The sequence below is a fragment of the Mus pahari genome, chromosome 3, assembly GCF_900095145.1.
Source record: "Mus pahari chromosome 3, PAHARI_EIJ_v1.1, whole genome shotgun sequence".
Classification (NCBI taxonomy): Eukaryota; Metazoa; Chordata; class Mammalia; order Rodentia; family Muridae; genus Mus; species Mus pahari.
This window is the reverse complement of record NC_034592.1, coordinates 145,341,026-145,355,171: the sequence shown is the minus strand read 5'-3', so window position 1 is coordinate 145,355,171 and position 14,146 is coordinate 145,341,026. Positions and strand designations below refer to the sequence as shown.

At 44.5% G+C, this 14,146-nt stretch overlaps 1 protein-coding gene across 2 annotated transcripts in view; it reads right to left on the bottom strand.

The window, feature by feature from the left end:
* Ift52 (intraflagellar transport 52) overlaps positions 1 to 14,146 on the bottom strand; it is a 38,599-nt gene that overhangs the window by 15,517 nt on the left and 8,936 nt on the right. For both annotated transcript variants that reach the window (XM_021193395.2, XM_029536656.1), the window contains exons 6-11: positions 13,280 to 13,351; positions 11,538 to 11,664; positions 10,264 to 10,353; positions 7,774 to 7,842; positions 4,562 to 4,716; positions 1,447 to 1,534 (exon numbers count right to left, since the gene is read on the bottom strand). In XM_021193395.2, the coding sequence (XP_021049054.1) occupies positions 1,447 to 1,534; positions 4,562 to 4,716; positions 7,774 to 7,842; positions 10,264 to 10,353; positions 11,538 to 11,664; positions 13,280 to 13,351 (601 nt within the window). The remainder of the gene's footprint in view (positions 1 to 1,446; positions 1,535 to 4,561; positions 4,717 to 7,773; positions 7,843 to 10,263; positions 10,354 to 11,537; positions 11,665 to 13,279; positions 13,352 to 14,146) is intronic.

Sequence of the window (14,146 nt, the reverse complement as noted above, 5' to 3'; positions counted from 1 at the left end):
CAAAAAAAAAAAAAAAGAAAGGGCTAAACTTAACATTCCTAGGTATGGTCCATGTGTGAGCTGGTAACTACCAGCTCTCATGACAAGTAACCTGACCTGTAGGATTTGCCATTTTTTAGGATATAAACATCACCATCAACAATTTCAAGCTAGCAAATTAGCCAACTAGCTCTTTAAGATTCCAGAATGTATGGATGCCTTTAATTCCAACACTAAGGAGGCAGAGACAAGTGGATCTATGGGTTTAAAGTCACCCTGGTCTACAAAGCAAGTTCAGAAAAACAACCCCCCTCATGAACAAACACACAAACAAAAAGATCCCAGAATGTATGGGGATAGGGAAAGATAGGCAATGTTCAGTTACTGCTGTACTCAAAAGCTGCACAATGCCGTATATGGCTGCTGTTCTGCAGCTGTTGCTTCTCCTGAAACATTACCCCACGAAAGGAAAACAGACTCATAGGAGTTAGGAAACTTACAAGGTATAGGAAGCTCACAAAGTTATACGATTCACCAACCCATCTGGAGGTTAAAAAAGCAATACATTGTGGGCAAAGGTGGGTGTTACTCTCAGGTAGAACTTCCTTGGGCAGGACACTCCAAGATGCAACTTTCCTAAGTATTCACCTTCGCTGGGGTTGGGCTTTCTGGTGATGCAGCTCGCTGAGAAGTCACCCTTTCCCGCTATCCTGTGCAGAACTCCTCACCATGCTTATATAAGTAAGCAAACACCTCACTGGTTTACCACAGTGGACTTGGGTGGAGTCATGTTTTTGGTCTGTCACCAGTGTCCTCTAGGGTCAACATGGTTGTTCATGTCTCCTCACCAAGTCACACTGCAGCTACCCCAGGCTTTTAAAATCAAACTGTGGTGGCTTGAACGAGAATGGCAACCATAGGCTCAGGTATTTGTATCCTGGGTCCTTAGTTGGTAGAACTACATTGGGAAGGATTAGGAGGTGTGGCCTTGTTGGAGGAGGTGTGTCACTGAGGGGTGGTTTTGAGGTTTCAAAAGCCCACACCTTGCCTAGTCTTGTGCTCTCTCTGCCTCCTACTTGTGGATAGGATGTAAGCTCTCAGCTGCTGCTCCAATGTCATGCCTGGTTGTATGCTGCCGCTCCTTACCAGCATGGTCACAGACTCACCTTCTGAAACTTAGCAAGCTCCCAATGAAATGCTTTTCTTTCATAAGTTGCCTTGGTCGTAGTGTTTCTTCACAGCCATAGTAAAGTGACTAGGGCACTCAGGCAGTATCATACATGCCTTCCAACCCCACACCCTCAAGAGGGAAAAGCTCAATAGCCAGGAAAGCAAGCCCATGCTCTGACTCCTCGGGCGCTCTCCCACAGGGAAGCCATATAGAATGCTAACAGATGTAGTGTCTCAGTGTGCTTACAGGCCGTGTGCTGGGACTCCATGAAAGTGCCAGGCATAGTACAGACTCACCGCAGGCTGAAGGGCTGGCAGCGGCATCTCAAATTGAGGTTGGACGAGCTGAAGTGGTTCGTGTTTTACATTTAGTTCCTCGTGAGCCCTGGGTTAATAAGCAGACAAAAACATGGGAATAAAGGTGAGATACTGGTAAAGCACAGCTCACTGCTCACACTGTGGGTACAGCAACACTACACAGAAAACATCCAAAGTATGTCTAAAGGGCTTGGCAAACAGTTCAGTAATGGGGCATACACCCAAAATATGTAAAGCCTTAATGCTTCCAGAAAGCAAAACAAAACAAAACATCCGTTCTGGGCTGGTGAGATGGCTAACCACTTGCCACCAGGTTTGATCCCCAGAACCCACATGGCAGAAAGAGAGAACTGACTCCTGTAAGTTGTCCTCTGTCCATATGTGCACACGCAGACACACAGACACACACACCATGTGGAAGTAGGAGCCTCAGTTGAAGAACTGCCTCCATTAGACTGGCCGGTGGGACATTTTCTTGACTACTGTTGATATAGGAAGGCCCAGCCCTCGTGGACAGTGCCAGCCTCTGAGCAGACTGTCTGCTGAGTGTGAGCCAGCCAGGAGAAAGCACTCCTCTGTGGTTTCTGACTCCTTCCTTGGGCTCCTGCCCTGACTTCCCTCAGTGACTTGGAAGTGTAAGATAAATAATCCCTTTTCTCTCCAAACTGCTTCTGGTCATGTGTTTATCACAGAAACAGAAACCAAACTATAGCATACAAAACAAAATAAAATGTAATGCAAAGAAAACAGAATGATTCTTCAGAATCCCCTTTACAGACCTTCCTTCTCTGGGGATCTGCAGGCCTGTCTGAGCTGGGAGAATTCCCTTTACATTTCATCCCAGCAGGCCTTGGCTTTCACCCACGTGTACTGTGACCCTTGTAGCTCACTGTGTCTCTGGACTTGTTTCTCCTCCTGGAGACAGCAGTGCAGTATGAACTGCTTCTGGTGAGTGAGCACACAGAGGACAGGAACGCCCATGTGTTCACTTTCCTCAGCGAGTACTGTGTCACTCAGTGAGTCTACATGTCACTTTGGACCTGACTGACAGAAGCACTGTGGCAACAAGAGACAAAGGAGGCTCGCCTGAGACTTACACTCTAGAGAAGAGACACACGGCACACAGAACACCAGGTAATAGCCAGGTATCTGCAAGTAGTATGAGGGAAACAAATCAGGGTAGACAGACAGAAAGGGACTGGAAGTAGGGCTGGTCAGAGGAGCCTGGGTAAGAGAGAGGAAAGTTATCTTGAAAAGTCCTACACTGGGTCAGGCATGTGTAGCCCATGACTATAACCCCAGTACCCAAAAGGCTATGGAAAAAAGATCACCCCAGGCCAGCCTGGGCTACACTGTAAGTTTCAGTCCAACCTGAAGTACCAAGTAAAATCTAATTATAAAAAAAGAAAAGAAAAAGCTTTAGGAGGCAGCAAAGACTAGGCAGAAGGGGCGAGAGTCCTTCGCTGTCACAGCAAGGTGGGGAGTACGTAAGAGGGCTTCAGAGACAGACGCAAGAGCCAAGCTCAAGGGGCTGCTATGGCTTCTGCTTTGCCCTCACTATCCTTTTGTACTGTAAGGAAATTCTGCAAACTCCTAGTCCAGTTTAATTGTTCTCCTTTTCCTATTCATTTAGGGTTTTTGAGACAGAATCTGACTTGTCAGCCTCGTAAGTGTGATTATAGGCCTGACAACTCGCACCTCCCCTCATGAACATCTGATACATATCTGTGGCCTTTCAAAATTCACTGAGAAGCAAATGGCAGTGAGCACACAACTTCCGGCAGGAGTGAGGTGGTCAGCTGAGCTACTGCCACCAATCACTGCCTCCATGTTCTCAGGCCAGAGGGTGAGCCCTTCCTAGGGATGAGGATCACAGGTTCAAGACAAGTCAGACAGCGTCTCAAAACAACTGAATGAAGAGAAAAAGGAGAAAATTAAATTGGCCGAGGAGTTGCACGAGCTCGCAGTTACGTATAGTAAAAACGGACAGATTCCCATGGAGAGAAGACAAGTAAGTCCCAGTGAGCACCTACCACACGCCACGTGCTTTAAGCCTGCACTGTGCAGGTCACTGATCTCTTTTCAGTTAGGCTTCAAGACACTTTCTAGACTGTGCATAGTTACTGAAGCAAGACACAGAGACTTGAAGCAGCTTCCAAGACTGATTTCTTTTTTAAGGCAAGATCATTGTCCTTACGTAGCTTGGGCTGAGTTTGAACTCAGCCATCCTCCTTCCGTCTGTCTCCACAGCCCATGCTGATATTCCCAGGTTGGACCAGCATACCCTGCTCAACAGCGTTTCTTTAACCTGTGTCTGCTAAGCTGTGCACGGCATGCTGTCTGGGATGAGCATGGTTTTAGGAACTGAATCCACTGGGATAGGGCACTCTGCAGCAAGCACCATTACCTTGCGGTATAAGTCTTGGCAAGGGAGCAGCTGAGACTCAGGGACAGGGTCCAATCTGTGAGAAACCAGGAAAGACCTATAGCACAAGTGCATGCTCTCATCTGTTTTCCAAAAATAGCCAAAACATTTTTTCCCCAGTATCAGGAATGGGACTGAGAGCCTTACGTGTTAGGCGTGAGCCTTTGCACTGAGCTGCACACACAATACCCGTCTATCACTGACTGACTGATAAGGAGTGCTGGCAGGTGGAGCTAGGAAGTGTAGCTGAGCTTTAAAGGATCTCTGCAAGGAAAGAGTCCAGCATGTGTCTAACAGGCTGTGATGGACAAGCCTCAAGAGCCTCAGTGCTCTCTCCGATATGTTTAAGTTCTTCTAAGGGAAAAACACAAATCTGTGTACTACATTCCTGGAACCCAGGCCTCTGTGTTAACCCAGAAAAGCTGTTGGCAAAGTGGAAAAGGCTTGGTTACTCTAATGTCCTACAGATCCTGGAACACAGAGGATTGTAATTAATAGCAGTTCCCCTACATCATCCACACACCCCACACCAATTTCCCTACTGACTTCCACAGATCTGAGAATGTCATCCCGTTACAGCTGTGTGACCTAACTCCTATCGCCAGGCTCAGGTTCCCAAGCCAAACAGAGTGGAGTGCAGTGTGCAGCCCAGGCTGCCTCAGTACTAACTTGATGACCTTGGGGAGGCAGGTGGTGTCCAGCTGGTAAATGGACAGGTCAAAGAGGGTGGTAAAGTCACGGGGGTTCTCATCACCCTCCTGGAGACACACTCGGAGCTGCTCTGAGAGGGTGGCTGTGTCTGGGACCATCGTGTAGTCGGAAATCTAAAAGCCAAGAGAGAGTTCCTTTCAGCACAAGTAAATGGGAGTTTAATCTGTCAAGCATCTACCATCTCGGGTCTCAGTCTACAGAACTTCTATTTCCTTGCCAGAGACCCACCACTTGTTATCTCTGACGACTGAGCCTTCCATCAGCCACTTTATGCAGAAAAAAGCACAAAGCTCACTAGACTGGCAGAGTCCAACTCTAAAATTACACAACTGCACCGCTGAGCACAGCTGGAGTCAGGTTGACTTGACTAGTTCCCTTTTACTATCACGATCTTTCCTGAATTCTTGGCAATCAACTCTCGCTCTCAAATTTACTCACATCTCCACCATTATCCATCAATATCCTTTTTAATCACTTCAACTTTGTCAAAAACAATTTTCCTTAAGGTTATTTTAATGAACAACTTTTTTATTATTTATTACTGTGAGAAACTGGAAGTGATAAGAAAAAGCCCATAAACTCCCACTACAGCATTCACACCTCCAGCATCTGGGCCTGTCTGCCCTCTCCCCTTGCACATCACATGCCCATTCTTCTCCCAGCCAAGGATATCTCCAGCACTTCTCAGAGACAGAGCTAGCACGTGCTCTGAGCCAGTAATGGTAAAAGACCAGGAGCATCTAAAGCTCCACTCTAGATCTCCACCTCACCAGGCCACCGTTAAATACGTGCAGTATAAACAAGGGAAAACATGGCTCAGTGTTGAGAGCTTTGCAGAGGACTGAAGTTTGGTTCCCAGAACCCACATCAGTCAGGAGGTTCCCAACCACTTGTGACTCCAACTCCACAGGAGCCGATGCTTTCTTCCGACCTCCTTGGGCATCTGCATATGTTGTACATGTACATATACAGATGCACACACACACACACACACACACGCACACACCCCAAGAAAAACAGAGTAAATCTTTAATAAACTAACAGATAGAAGGCTCTTCAAGAAAGTACATGGAACATGCTTCACTGGTAGTTTTTTCCCAGTGGTCAGGAACATGTAGCCCAGGAACATATGGGAACTCACTACTTAACCAAGGCTGACTTTGAAATTCTGATCCATATGCTTCCATCTCCCGAATGTTGGGACTGCAGCTATATGCCATCATGCTCAGCTCCAACAGTAATTTTAAAGGTGCTAAATAGTGTACATATAGTGTGTGCAATATCACTTGCATAAAAGTTGAGGGAATGAAAGTGCACACATAGATGAGCTTACCTAAGTATCAATTATCTCTAAAGAACCTATGGGACAATATGTTTGATGTCACTTGAGGGACATAATAAAACAGCCTGGCTGAAAGACAGAAGGAAGGCTATTATTCATCATGTATGCTTTTTTTAAACTCAGAACTATGTGAATGCATTACTATTAATGCATGCCTGTAATCTCATCACTTTGAAATAGTTTAAAACTGCACTAAGGCTCAGGGAACCTCCAGGACGAGGGAGCAGAAGACTGTAAGAGGCTGCAGTAAAAGTCAGAGGACCAGGAAGTCTGCAGTGAGAGTGTCTCTCATAAATGACAGAAGCTATACTTTGATGGTACCTCAACAAAGTGGCAGCCTAAAACAATACCTGAACAATGACCAGACCAGTAGACATGGTAATTTGGAAGGGGCAAATCTTACAGAGTCCCATCCCTAGACAAAGAACTACAGGTATCTAATGACTGCAGAGAGAGGGAGAATTAGCTGACCCAGGCTTGAGCTAAAAAACAAAAAGCCCTGCTATGGAGCTAGGTATGGCAGAACAGCCTGTGATCTCAGCACTCAGGGGGCTGAGACAGGAAGAATGCTATGAGCTCAGGACAAACATAGACCACACAGGGACATTCTGTCTCTAATAAAGAATGTGGTCACCTGAAGGAGCAGGGGACGGCTCCGACATTGAGTGCTTAGCATGTAAGAAACTCTACCACAAAACAACCAAACAAACCAAACGACACAAAATCTTTAGCTTCAGCACAGGAGATTTGCTTGAGCATCATAGGAACAATAAGATACATTCACTTTTTCTTTTTTTTCTGTAGCCCTAGGACCAATTTAATCCCAGTACTTGAGAGGCAGAGGCAGGTAGCTCTCTGAATTCAAGGATAAATAACCTGGTCTCCATTTTGAGTTCCAGGCTAGCCAATGCCATGAAACCCAGTCTAAACAAAGCAAATCAAAACAAACAAACAAAACAAAAAAAAAAGGGAACAAACCACCTCTGCCAATCCTCAAACTTTTTTAAATCAACAAAACAAAAAAGCAGATAACTGCCCTTCCCAGAAACATGTGACAGCTTTAGAAACTCAGTCTTTAACAGGACGGTGAGTAGAGCGAGAGTACAGACAAGGCAGCTACCTACCCCACAACACAATCCAACACACGGCTCAGGGAGTGCAAACAGGCCAGCTGTCTATTCACTTCTCTGGCCTTCCATGAATCCTAGCTCAGGAAGTTTTCAAGGCTTAGACATCCAAACAGAAACATCAAAGAGTGCTCCCTGAATGACTAGCTGGCCTAATTTGTCTTTTTACATTTATTTTGCATTTATTTATTTATCTTATGAGTGGGGAAACGTGTGTCAAGGCATGCATGTGGCAGTAAGAGGACAAGGTGTAGCTGCTGGCTCTCCTACATCAGGTTGAATCCCAGGACTGAATTAAGGCTGTCAGGCTTGGCAACACCCCTCTAGCCGAGCAATCTTCCAGAGAACAAACGGTAAATCTTGATGTTTATATGGAAGCACTTAATTCTATGGTTAATGTCTTCCACTGCCTTCTTTTTTCCTTTCTTTTCTTTTCTTTCTTTTTTTTTTTTTTTAAGATTTATTTATTTTATATATGTGAGTACACTTAAGAGGGCATAGGATCCCATTAAAGATGGTTGTGAGCCACCATGTGGTTGCTAGGACCTCTGGAAGAACAGCCAGTACTCTTAACCTCTAAGCCATCTCTCCAGACCCTCTTCCAACTGTCTTAGGGGTGAGTTAAAAGAGATCTTTCTGTTCCTTTGGAAGTGGTTCTAAGAAGCTGAGCCATCTTCCATTTCTATGATGCAGTCTCCTACCTCTGGGTCCTCAGCATCAATCTGGTTGAGGTGGATGTCTCCTGTTGTAAGCCACTGGAACACAACATCCTGCATTTGAAACGATAAGTATAGTTAGACACCAGGCTACTTGGAAATGCTGAAGGTCAGGCTAGACAAAATAATTAAGGTGGGGAGAAAAGACAGATAGAATTCAAAAAAGGATGATCAGCCTTCTATTGGTAAATTTTTTTTAAAGTCATGAGAATTTTGTTTTAAAAACCCAGTTATGTAGTGGGGGGGGGGTTAGGGGACATTCTGGATAACATTTGAAATGTAAATGAACGTGCGCCACCACGCCCTGCTGCTGCTTCTTCTTCTTCTTCTTCTTCTTCTTCTTCTTCTTCTTTTCTTCTTCTTCTTCTTTTCTTCTTTTCTTCTTCTTCTTCTTCTTCTTCTTCTTCTTCTTCTTCTTCTTCTTCTTCTTCTTCTTCTTCTTCTTCTTCTTCTTCTTCTTCTTCTTCTTCTTTTTTTTTTGAGAATTTTTTTTTGTTTTGTTTTAATCCTAGGTCTGGGATAAGAGGCTGCAGGTGGTTGTGATTTGCCTCATGCACTAACAGGGGGTGATTTTTGCCAGCTGCAGATAATTTAATTGTGGAGACTTTGGAGAGGGAATAAATGGGAGAGCTTCGAGAGGTCCTGTGGCATCTACTCCTGCTCCTGCTGCTTCTTCCTCTTGCTGTGGTTTGTCACGTGGTCATGAGTAAAGAGACAACAAGAAATTGGAGATAGCCTGACAAGAAAATTGGACTTGTTCCAAGGAACCTGACACCCCTAAATCAATAGGAAGTATCCTAAAGTGTTCTACACACCCTTAACCCTCTAACCTTTCTCTTCTAACTAGTATTGGGGGGTTGGAAGGGATTTGGGCAGAGAGAGAGAGAGTTAGAAGGATGGTAGACAATAAGAACCCAATAAAATAGATGAAAAAAACCCCCATACCAACTAAAAAGCATGCCAACTTCAGTCTAAAGCAACCTTTATTATCAGACACTTCTCATTTATTTCAGAGCATTCTAACATGTAACAAGTCAACACTTCCTAAAGCCTGTTCACAATCCTAAAACAACCTCTGTTTTCTGTGATGACAGTCGAAACTTTTAAAAACACACCTTTTCATCTTTGGCAATCATAATATGACAAAATCATCATTACATATAAAACCCCAGCCTTTGAAAAGCAAACATTTAGGTTTCAGAACACAGTGAAAGGCGCTAGAGACCCAAGCAGACGGCTTAGTCCACCTCGCACTAGAAGGGCTCATTCCACTAACAGTCAGGGTACACTCCTTCCTCTGGTAGGTGAGTTGCTAGAGTTCCAGTGTTCCTCACAAGCCATGAGCTCTTCCAGCTACGTTGACAGAGCAAGGCCACACTCTCACTTCGTTCCTTATCAGTGATCAGTCCTACACATAACTCTGGCTACCCCAAGCTGCCCTTACTGACTCAGGCTGGCCTCTCCCTTTCCACCTTGCTCACACCAGAGGGGTCTGAGCACCACCAAGATTGTGGTTAAACCCTGCTGGAGCTCTAGAGGGTTGGTCTATTGCTAAGTATGTAATGCTAAATTCTATGCCAAAGTTCTAGGCCTACCAGAGACTTCTCACATTCACAAGGTTTTACAGAGTGGCTGTTCCAGGTTACAAGCTTTTGCTATGCAAACCTTGTTCCTAGGTTTACAACAATTGGTTAAATAAAATTAGCTGCAGCCGGGCTGGTGAGATGGCTCAGTGGGTAAGAGCACCCGACTGCTCTTCCGAAGGTCTGGAGTTCAAATCCCAGCAACCACATGGTGGCTCACAACCATCCTTAACAAGATCTGACGCCCTCTTCTGGAGTGTCTGAACACAGCTACAGTGTACTTACATATAATAAATAAATAAATCTTTAAAAAAAAAAAAAATAGCTGCAGCCAGTTACTGGAGGGACTAGAGGTGGGTGGGTTTGGAGTCACCTGATTGAAGGAGGGGAAAAGAGAGGAACAAAAGAGGAGGAGGAAGCCACAACACGGGGGAGGGAAGCCATAAGCACAGGGCCAGGAGAAACAGCAAGTACCTGGGGCACATGGCTGGGGACATAGCCAGGCTTGCAGTTAAGAGTAAATTAAGGGTGACTCCCCAAGTAATTGTCAAAGGCAAATAAAATAACCATAGTCCGAGTCTCATTATTTGTAAGTGAGTCAGGGGAAGCCTAACTTGTTTGTACACATCCCTGAGCTTAAGCTGCAAGTCGCGCCCCCCTCCATTTTTCCATGGTTAGCCACCTCTCTGATTCAGCGGTAACTTTATACATTCCCTCATCTCTAAGTCACTCTCTGACATACTATCGACTGCTGTAGAGCAAGGGCTACGGCTGACTCAATACTTTTAGTGCCTACCATCTAATATGTTTGGCACACTCATGTTAATGAGTAATAAATATACTTATGGGGATTCTTCTAATGATATGGAAGTCAGGAAAGAGAAAAGCTTACCATAATTTTGCTATTTTCTTCTTTATCTAAATATTGGTCACTGAACATATGACACGAGCCAAGCACTGCCAGCTTTCCGAAACCTTGGTTCTGTTGATGACAAAGCCATATTAGATACTTAGATCCCAAAACACACACTGCATGTATCACTTATCACATTAGCAACTGTCTGATACACCAATAAATGCCAATTCACACGTAGTTAACATTTGAAAAATATCAGCTACAAAAACAATTCCCGGTTACTGTTTTTAAAAACTTATTTTTCATTTATGTACAGGAGTGCCTGCACAGGCGTGGACATGCAGCACGTGCATGTCCACGCCTGTGCAGGCTGAGGGAGGCATGAGATCCCCTGGAACTGGAGTCACAGGGAGGTATGAGCTTCCATGTGGGCTGTGAGCCTGTAAGTGGGTTCTGAGAACTAAGCAGGCCTCTGCAAGAGCAACAAGTGCTCCTAACTACTGAGCCACCCCTCTACCCCTACACTACTTTCCGATAAGTATGAAAAAATGGTGATTACCAGTGTTGCTTAGGTTTTAGTGAGTCTTTCACCACACTGCTACAAAAATTATCAGTATCTGCAGCCAAAGCTGGAAAGAGAGCTTGGTGCATAAAGTGCTTGTGTGAGCAACCTGAGTGTAGCACACATGTCCATAACCACAGCACTCCTTTGTGGCTACGGGGGGTGGAGGTAGAGAAGAGAAAAATCCCTGGATCTTTGTGAGCCAGCAACAAAATACGAGACCTTGTCTCAAACAAAGTTCAAGATGAAGACCAATTTCCAAGCTTGTCCTCTGACCTCCATTTGTGTGCCACAGAATGCATGTGCCCATAATCACACATACATATGCAGATACATGCATGCATGTGCGCATACGCACACATATACCATACATACCACACATACACATAAAGACAAAAAAAATTAAAGAAGAAAAAAAACCAAAACCCTGCATTCAACAATCTGAAACACACAAATTCTACACTGCATTCATAATTACAAATAATTAGAAATAAATCCAATTGTTCAGTGGGAAGACTTCAGGTTCTAGCTCATAGAGAGCAAATGCCTCACAGGAACAATATGACTCTTTTGTTGGTTTTTGTCACTCAGGGCATCATAATGTACCCTTGGCTGGCCTGGAACTCAACTCACAGAGCTTCAACTGCCTCTACCCCCCAAATGCTGGGATTAAAGGCATGTGCCTATCATAAAGTGGTTTTATACTTCAACAACATAACAATACCCCCATATCTAAGAAAGTCAATACCTTTGAGTGATAGAAAGCCAGAATGGGTCTGTTCAGTGGGAAACAGACAGAGCCTGTGGACAGCACGGCCACTGCTGGCTTCATGACACTCAGTGTGGCACCAAAAGGGTAGACAAAGGTGAGAGCCCTGCAAGAAAGCAAACACCCAGGTCACTGCAGAATGGGTTTTCAGAGCATGAAATGGCTCAGCAAGTACGACACTTGCTACCAACCCTGAGTTCAGTCCCCAGAACCTGCGCAGCAGCAGGAGAGAACTGAGTTCCACACATGTGCTAGTGTGTGTGTGTCTACACTCCCACCCTCCCCAATAAGGAAAAATCCCAGTTTTCAAGGCCTGACACAAAAAGACCATGTGAGGCCAGCTCACACACAGCAGGTTCCAGGCCAGCCTGTGACAAAAAGCTTTGTCTAAAATAAAAAAATAGACTCTGGAGCATGCTACATGGGTCTGAATCTAAGTTCTGACAACACATTAGACATGACGTTGGACAATTACCTCCACCTCTATCACTACTTAGATAAATTAGAATGTAGCCAATTTAATTCAGTCATTTAAAAGAATAAAGTACTTACTTATTATATTGGGGGGGGGGGACCTAGAAATCTAAATTCCATACTTGTAAGACATGATGATTCTCTTCAGGGAGGAGCACAGATTTACAGTGCAGGGTTACTACTTTGCTTCCTTTTAAGCTATACCATGGGTTGAGGTTTTTGCTTTGTTTTGTTTACATTCCAACCTTAGCTTTCCCTCCCTCCTTGCCTCCCAGTCCTTCCCTCATCCACTCCTCCATTTCTCTTCAGAAAAGGGTAGGCTTCTCAAGGAGATCAGCCAAGCGTGGCAGATCAAGTTGCAGTAAGACTAGGTACCTCCCTCGTACTAAGGCCAGATAAGGCAATCCAGAGACATTACCTCAGAGGAAAGGATTAGAAAAAGATTTTCTAAGCAAATAGACCCAAGAAGCAAGCTGGTGTAGTGATTCTGGTATCTAACTATTAAAATAGACTTCCAACCAAAATTAATCAAAAGAGATGGGGAAGGACACATCATACCAACTAAAGGAAAAATCCACCAAGAAGATGTTTCAATTCTTAACGTCTATACCCCAAAAGCAAGGGCACCCGTATTTGTAAAATAAACATTACTAAAGCTTCAACCATACTTTGATCATCACACAGTAATAGTGGGAGATTTCAATACCTGAGTCTCAAATCCAGACAGAAACTAAGCAGAAATAAGAGAACTAACAGTTGTTATGACTGAAACAGACCTAACATATCTACAAAACATTTCACTTACAAAAGCATCTATCTTCTTCTCAGGCCCTCATGGAACCTTCTCTAAAACTGACCACATACTCAGTCAGGCACAAAGTAAGTCTCAGTAAGTTCCAGAAAGTTGAAATAACCGTCTATATCTTATCGGATCATCGTGGATTAAAGCTGGCTTCCTTTTGGTTTTAACTGTGTGCATATGCGTGTGTGCAGTACCCGCAGTCCAGAACAGGACTTCAGACTCCTTGAGTTCAGGTGTCTGTGAGCTGTCTGATATGGATGCTGAGAACAACCTCAGGTTCTGCACTTTTAACCATCTCTCTAGCTCCCGATTTGGTTTCTGTTAGTGATGGTTTTGGAGGTCTTTTGGTGAGAATTACTTCTATAAGCAGAAAACTCTTCATTTTGAGAAAGGCAACTCTTGGAAGAGTGAGAGCCCTCCTGCAGGGAGCTGCATACACACTCACTGGGCATTGTTCCCACTGTTCTCTTCATCAATGACTCCAGGCACAGCCTTTCCTGCAGCTCGGCTAATTTCTCTGAAAGAAAAGCATTAAAATCTAATAAGCAAAATGTTGGGAGACTTCGTACTGCCTTCATCAACAGTAAACGTGAACCAGACAAAGGACTCTGTACTTTGGCAGTTTTTAAAAATTAAAAGTATACCCACAAATCCACATTCTTTTCAGATAGAAACTAGGCTTGAACCAGGCATGGTGGTGCAGGCCTGTATTGCCAGTACTTGGTAAGTAAATGCAAATGGATCTCTGTTTCAGTCAAACCTGACCTACAGAGTGAGTTCTAGGCTACCTAAGTCTACATAGGTAGACAATGGCTCTCAAACAAACAAAACCAAACAAAAAACCAGCGTGGTGGTGGTGGTGGTGCACATCTCTAATCTCAGTACTCAAGAAGAGGCAGGAAGATCCTTGTGAGTTGGAGGCTAGCCTGGTCTACAGAGCAAGGGAGTTTGAGGAACAGTCAAGGCTACACAGAGAAACCCTGTCTCAATAAACCAACCAACCAACCAACAGAATGACAGCAACAAGAGACCTAGGCTTGGGGTGGGATATAGCTCAGTGGGGGGAATGCTAGCCTAGCATATTCCAGGCCCTCGTTTCCATCCCTAGGAACACATAAACAGGGTCTGGTGGGACACTCATCACTTGAGTGTGAGGGAGAGGTAAAAAGATCAGGTGTTCAAAGCTACTTTGAACTATGTGAGCCTGACTCAAAAAAATAAAATAAAGTAAGAAAAAATGGGCCGGGCGTGGTGGCGCACGCCTTTAATTCCAGCACTCGGGAGGCAGAGGCAGGCGGATTTCTGAGTTCAA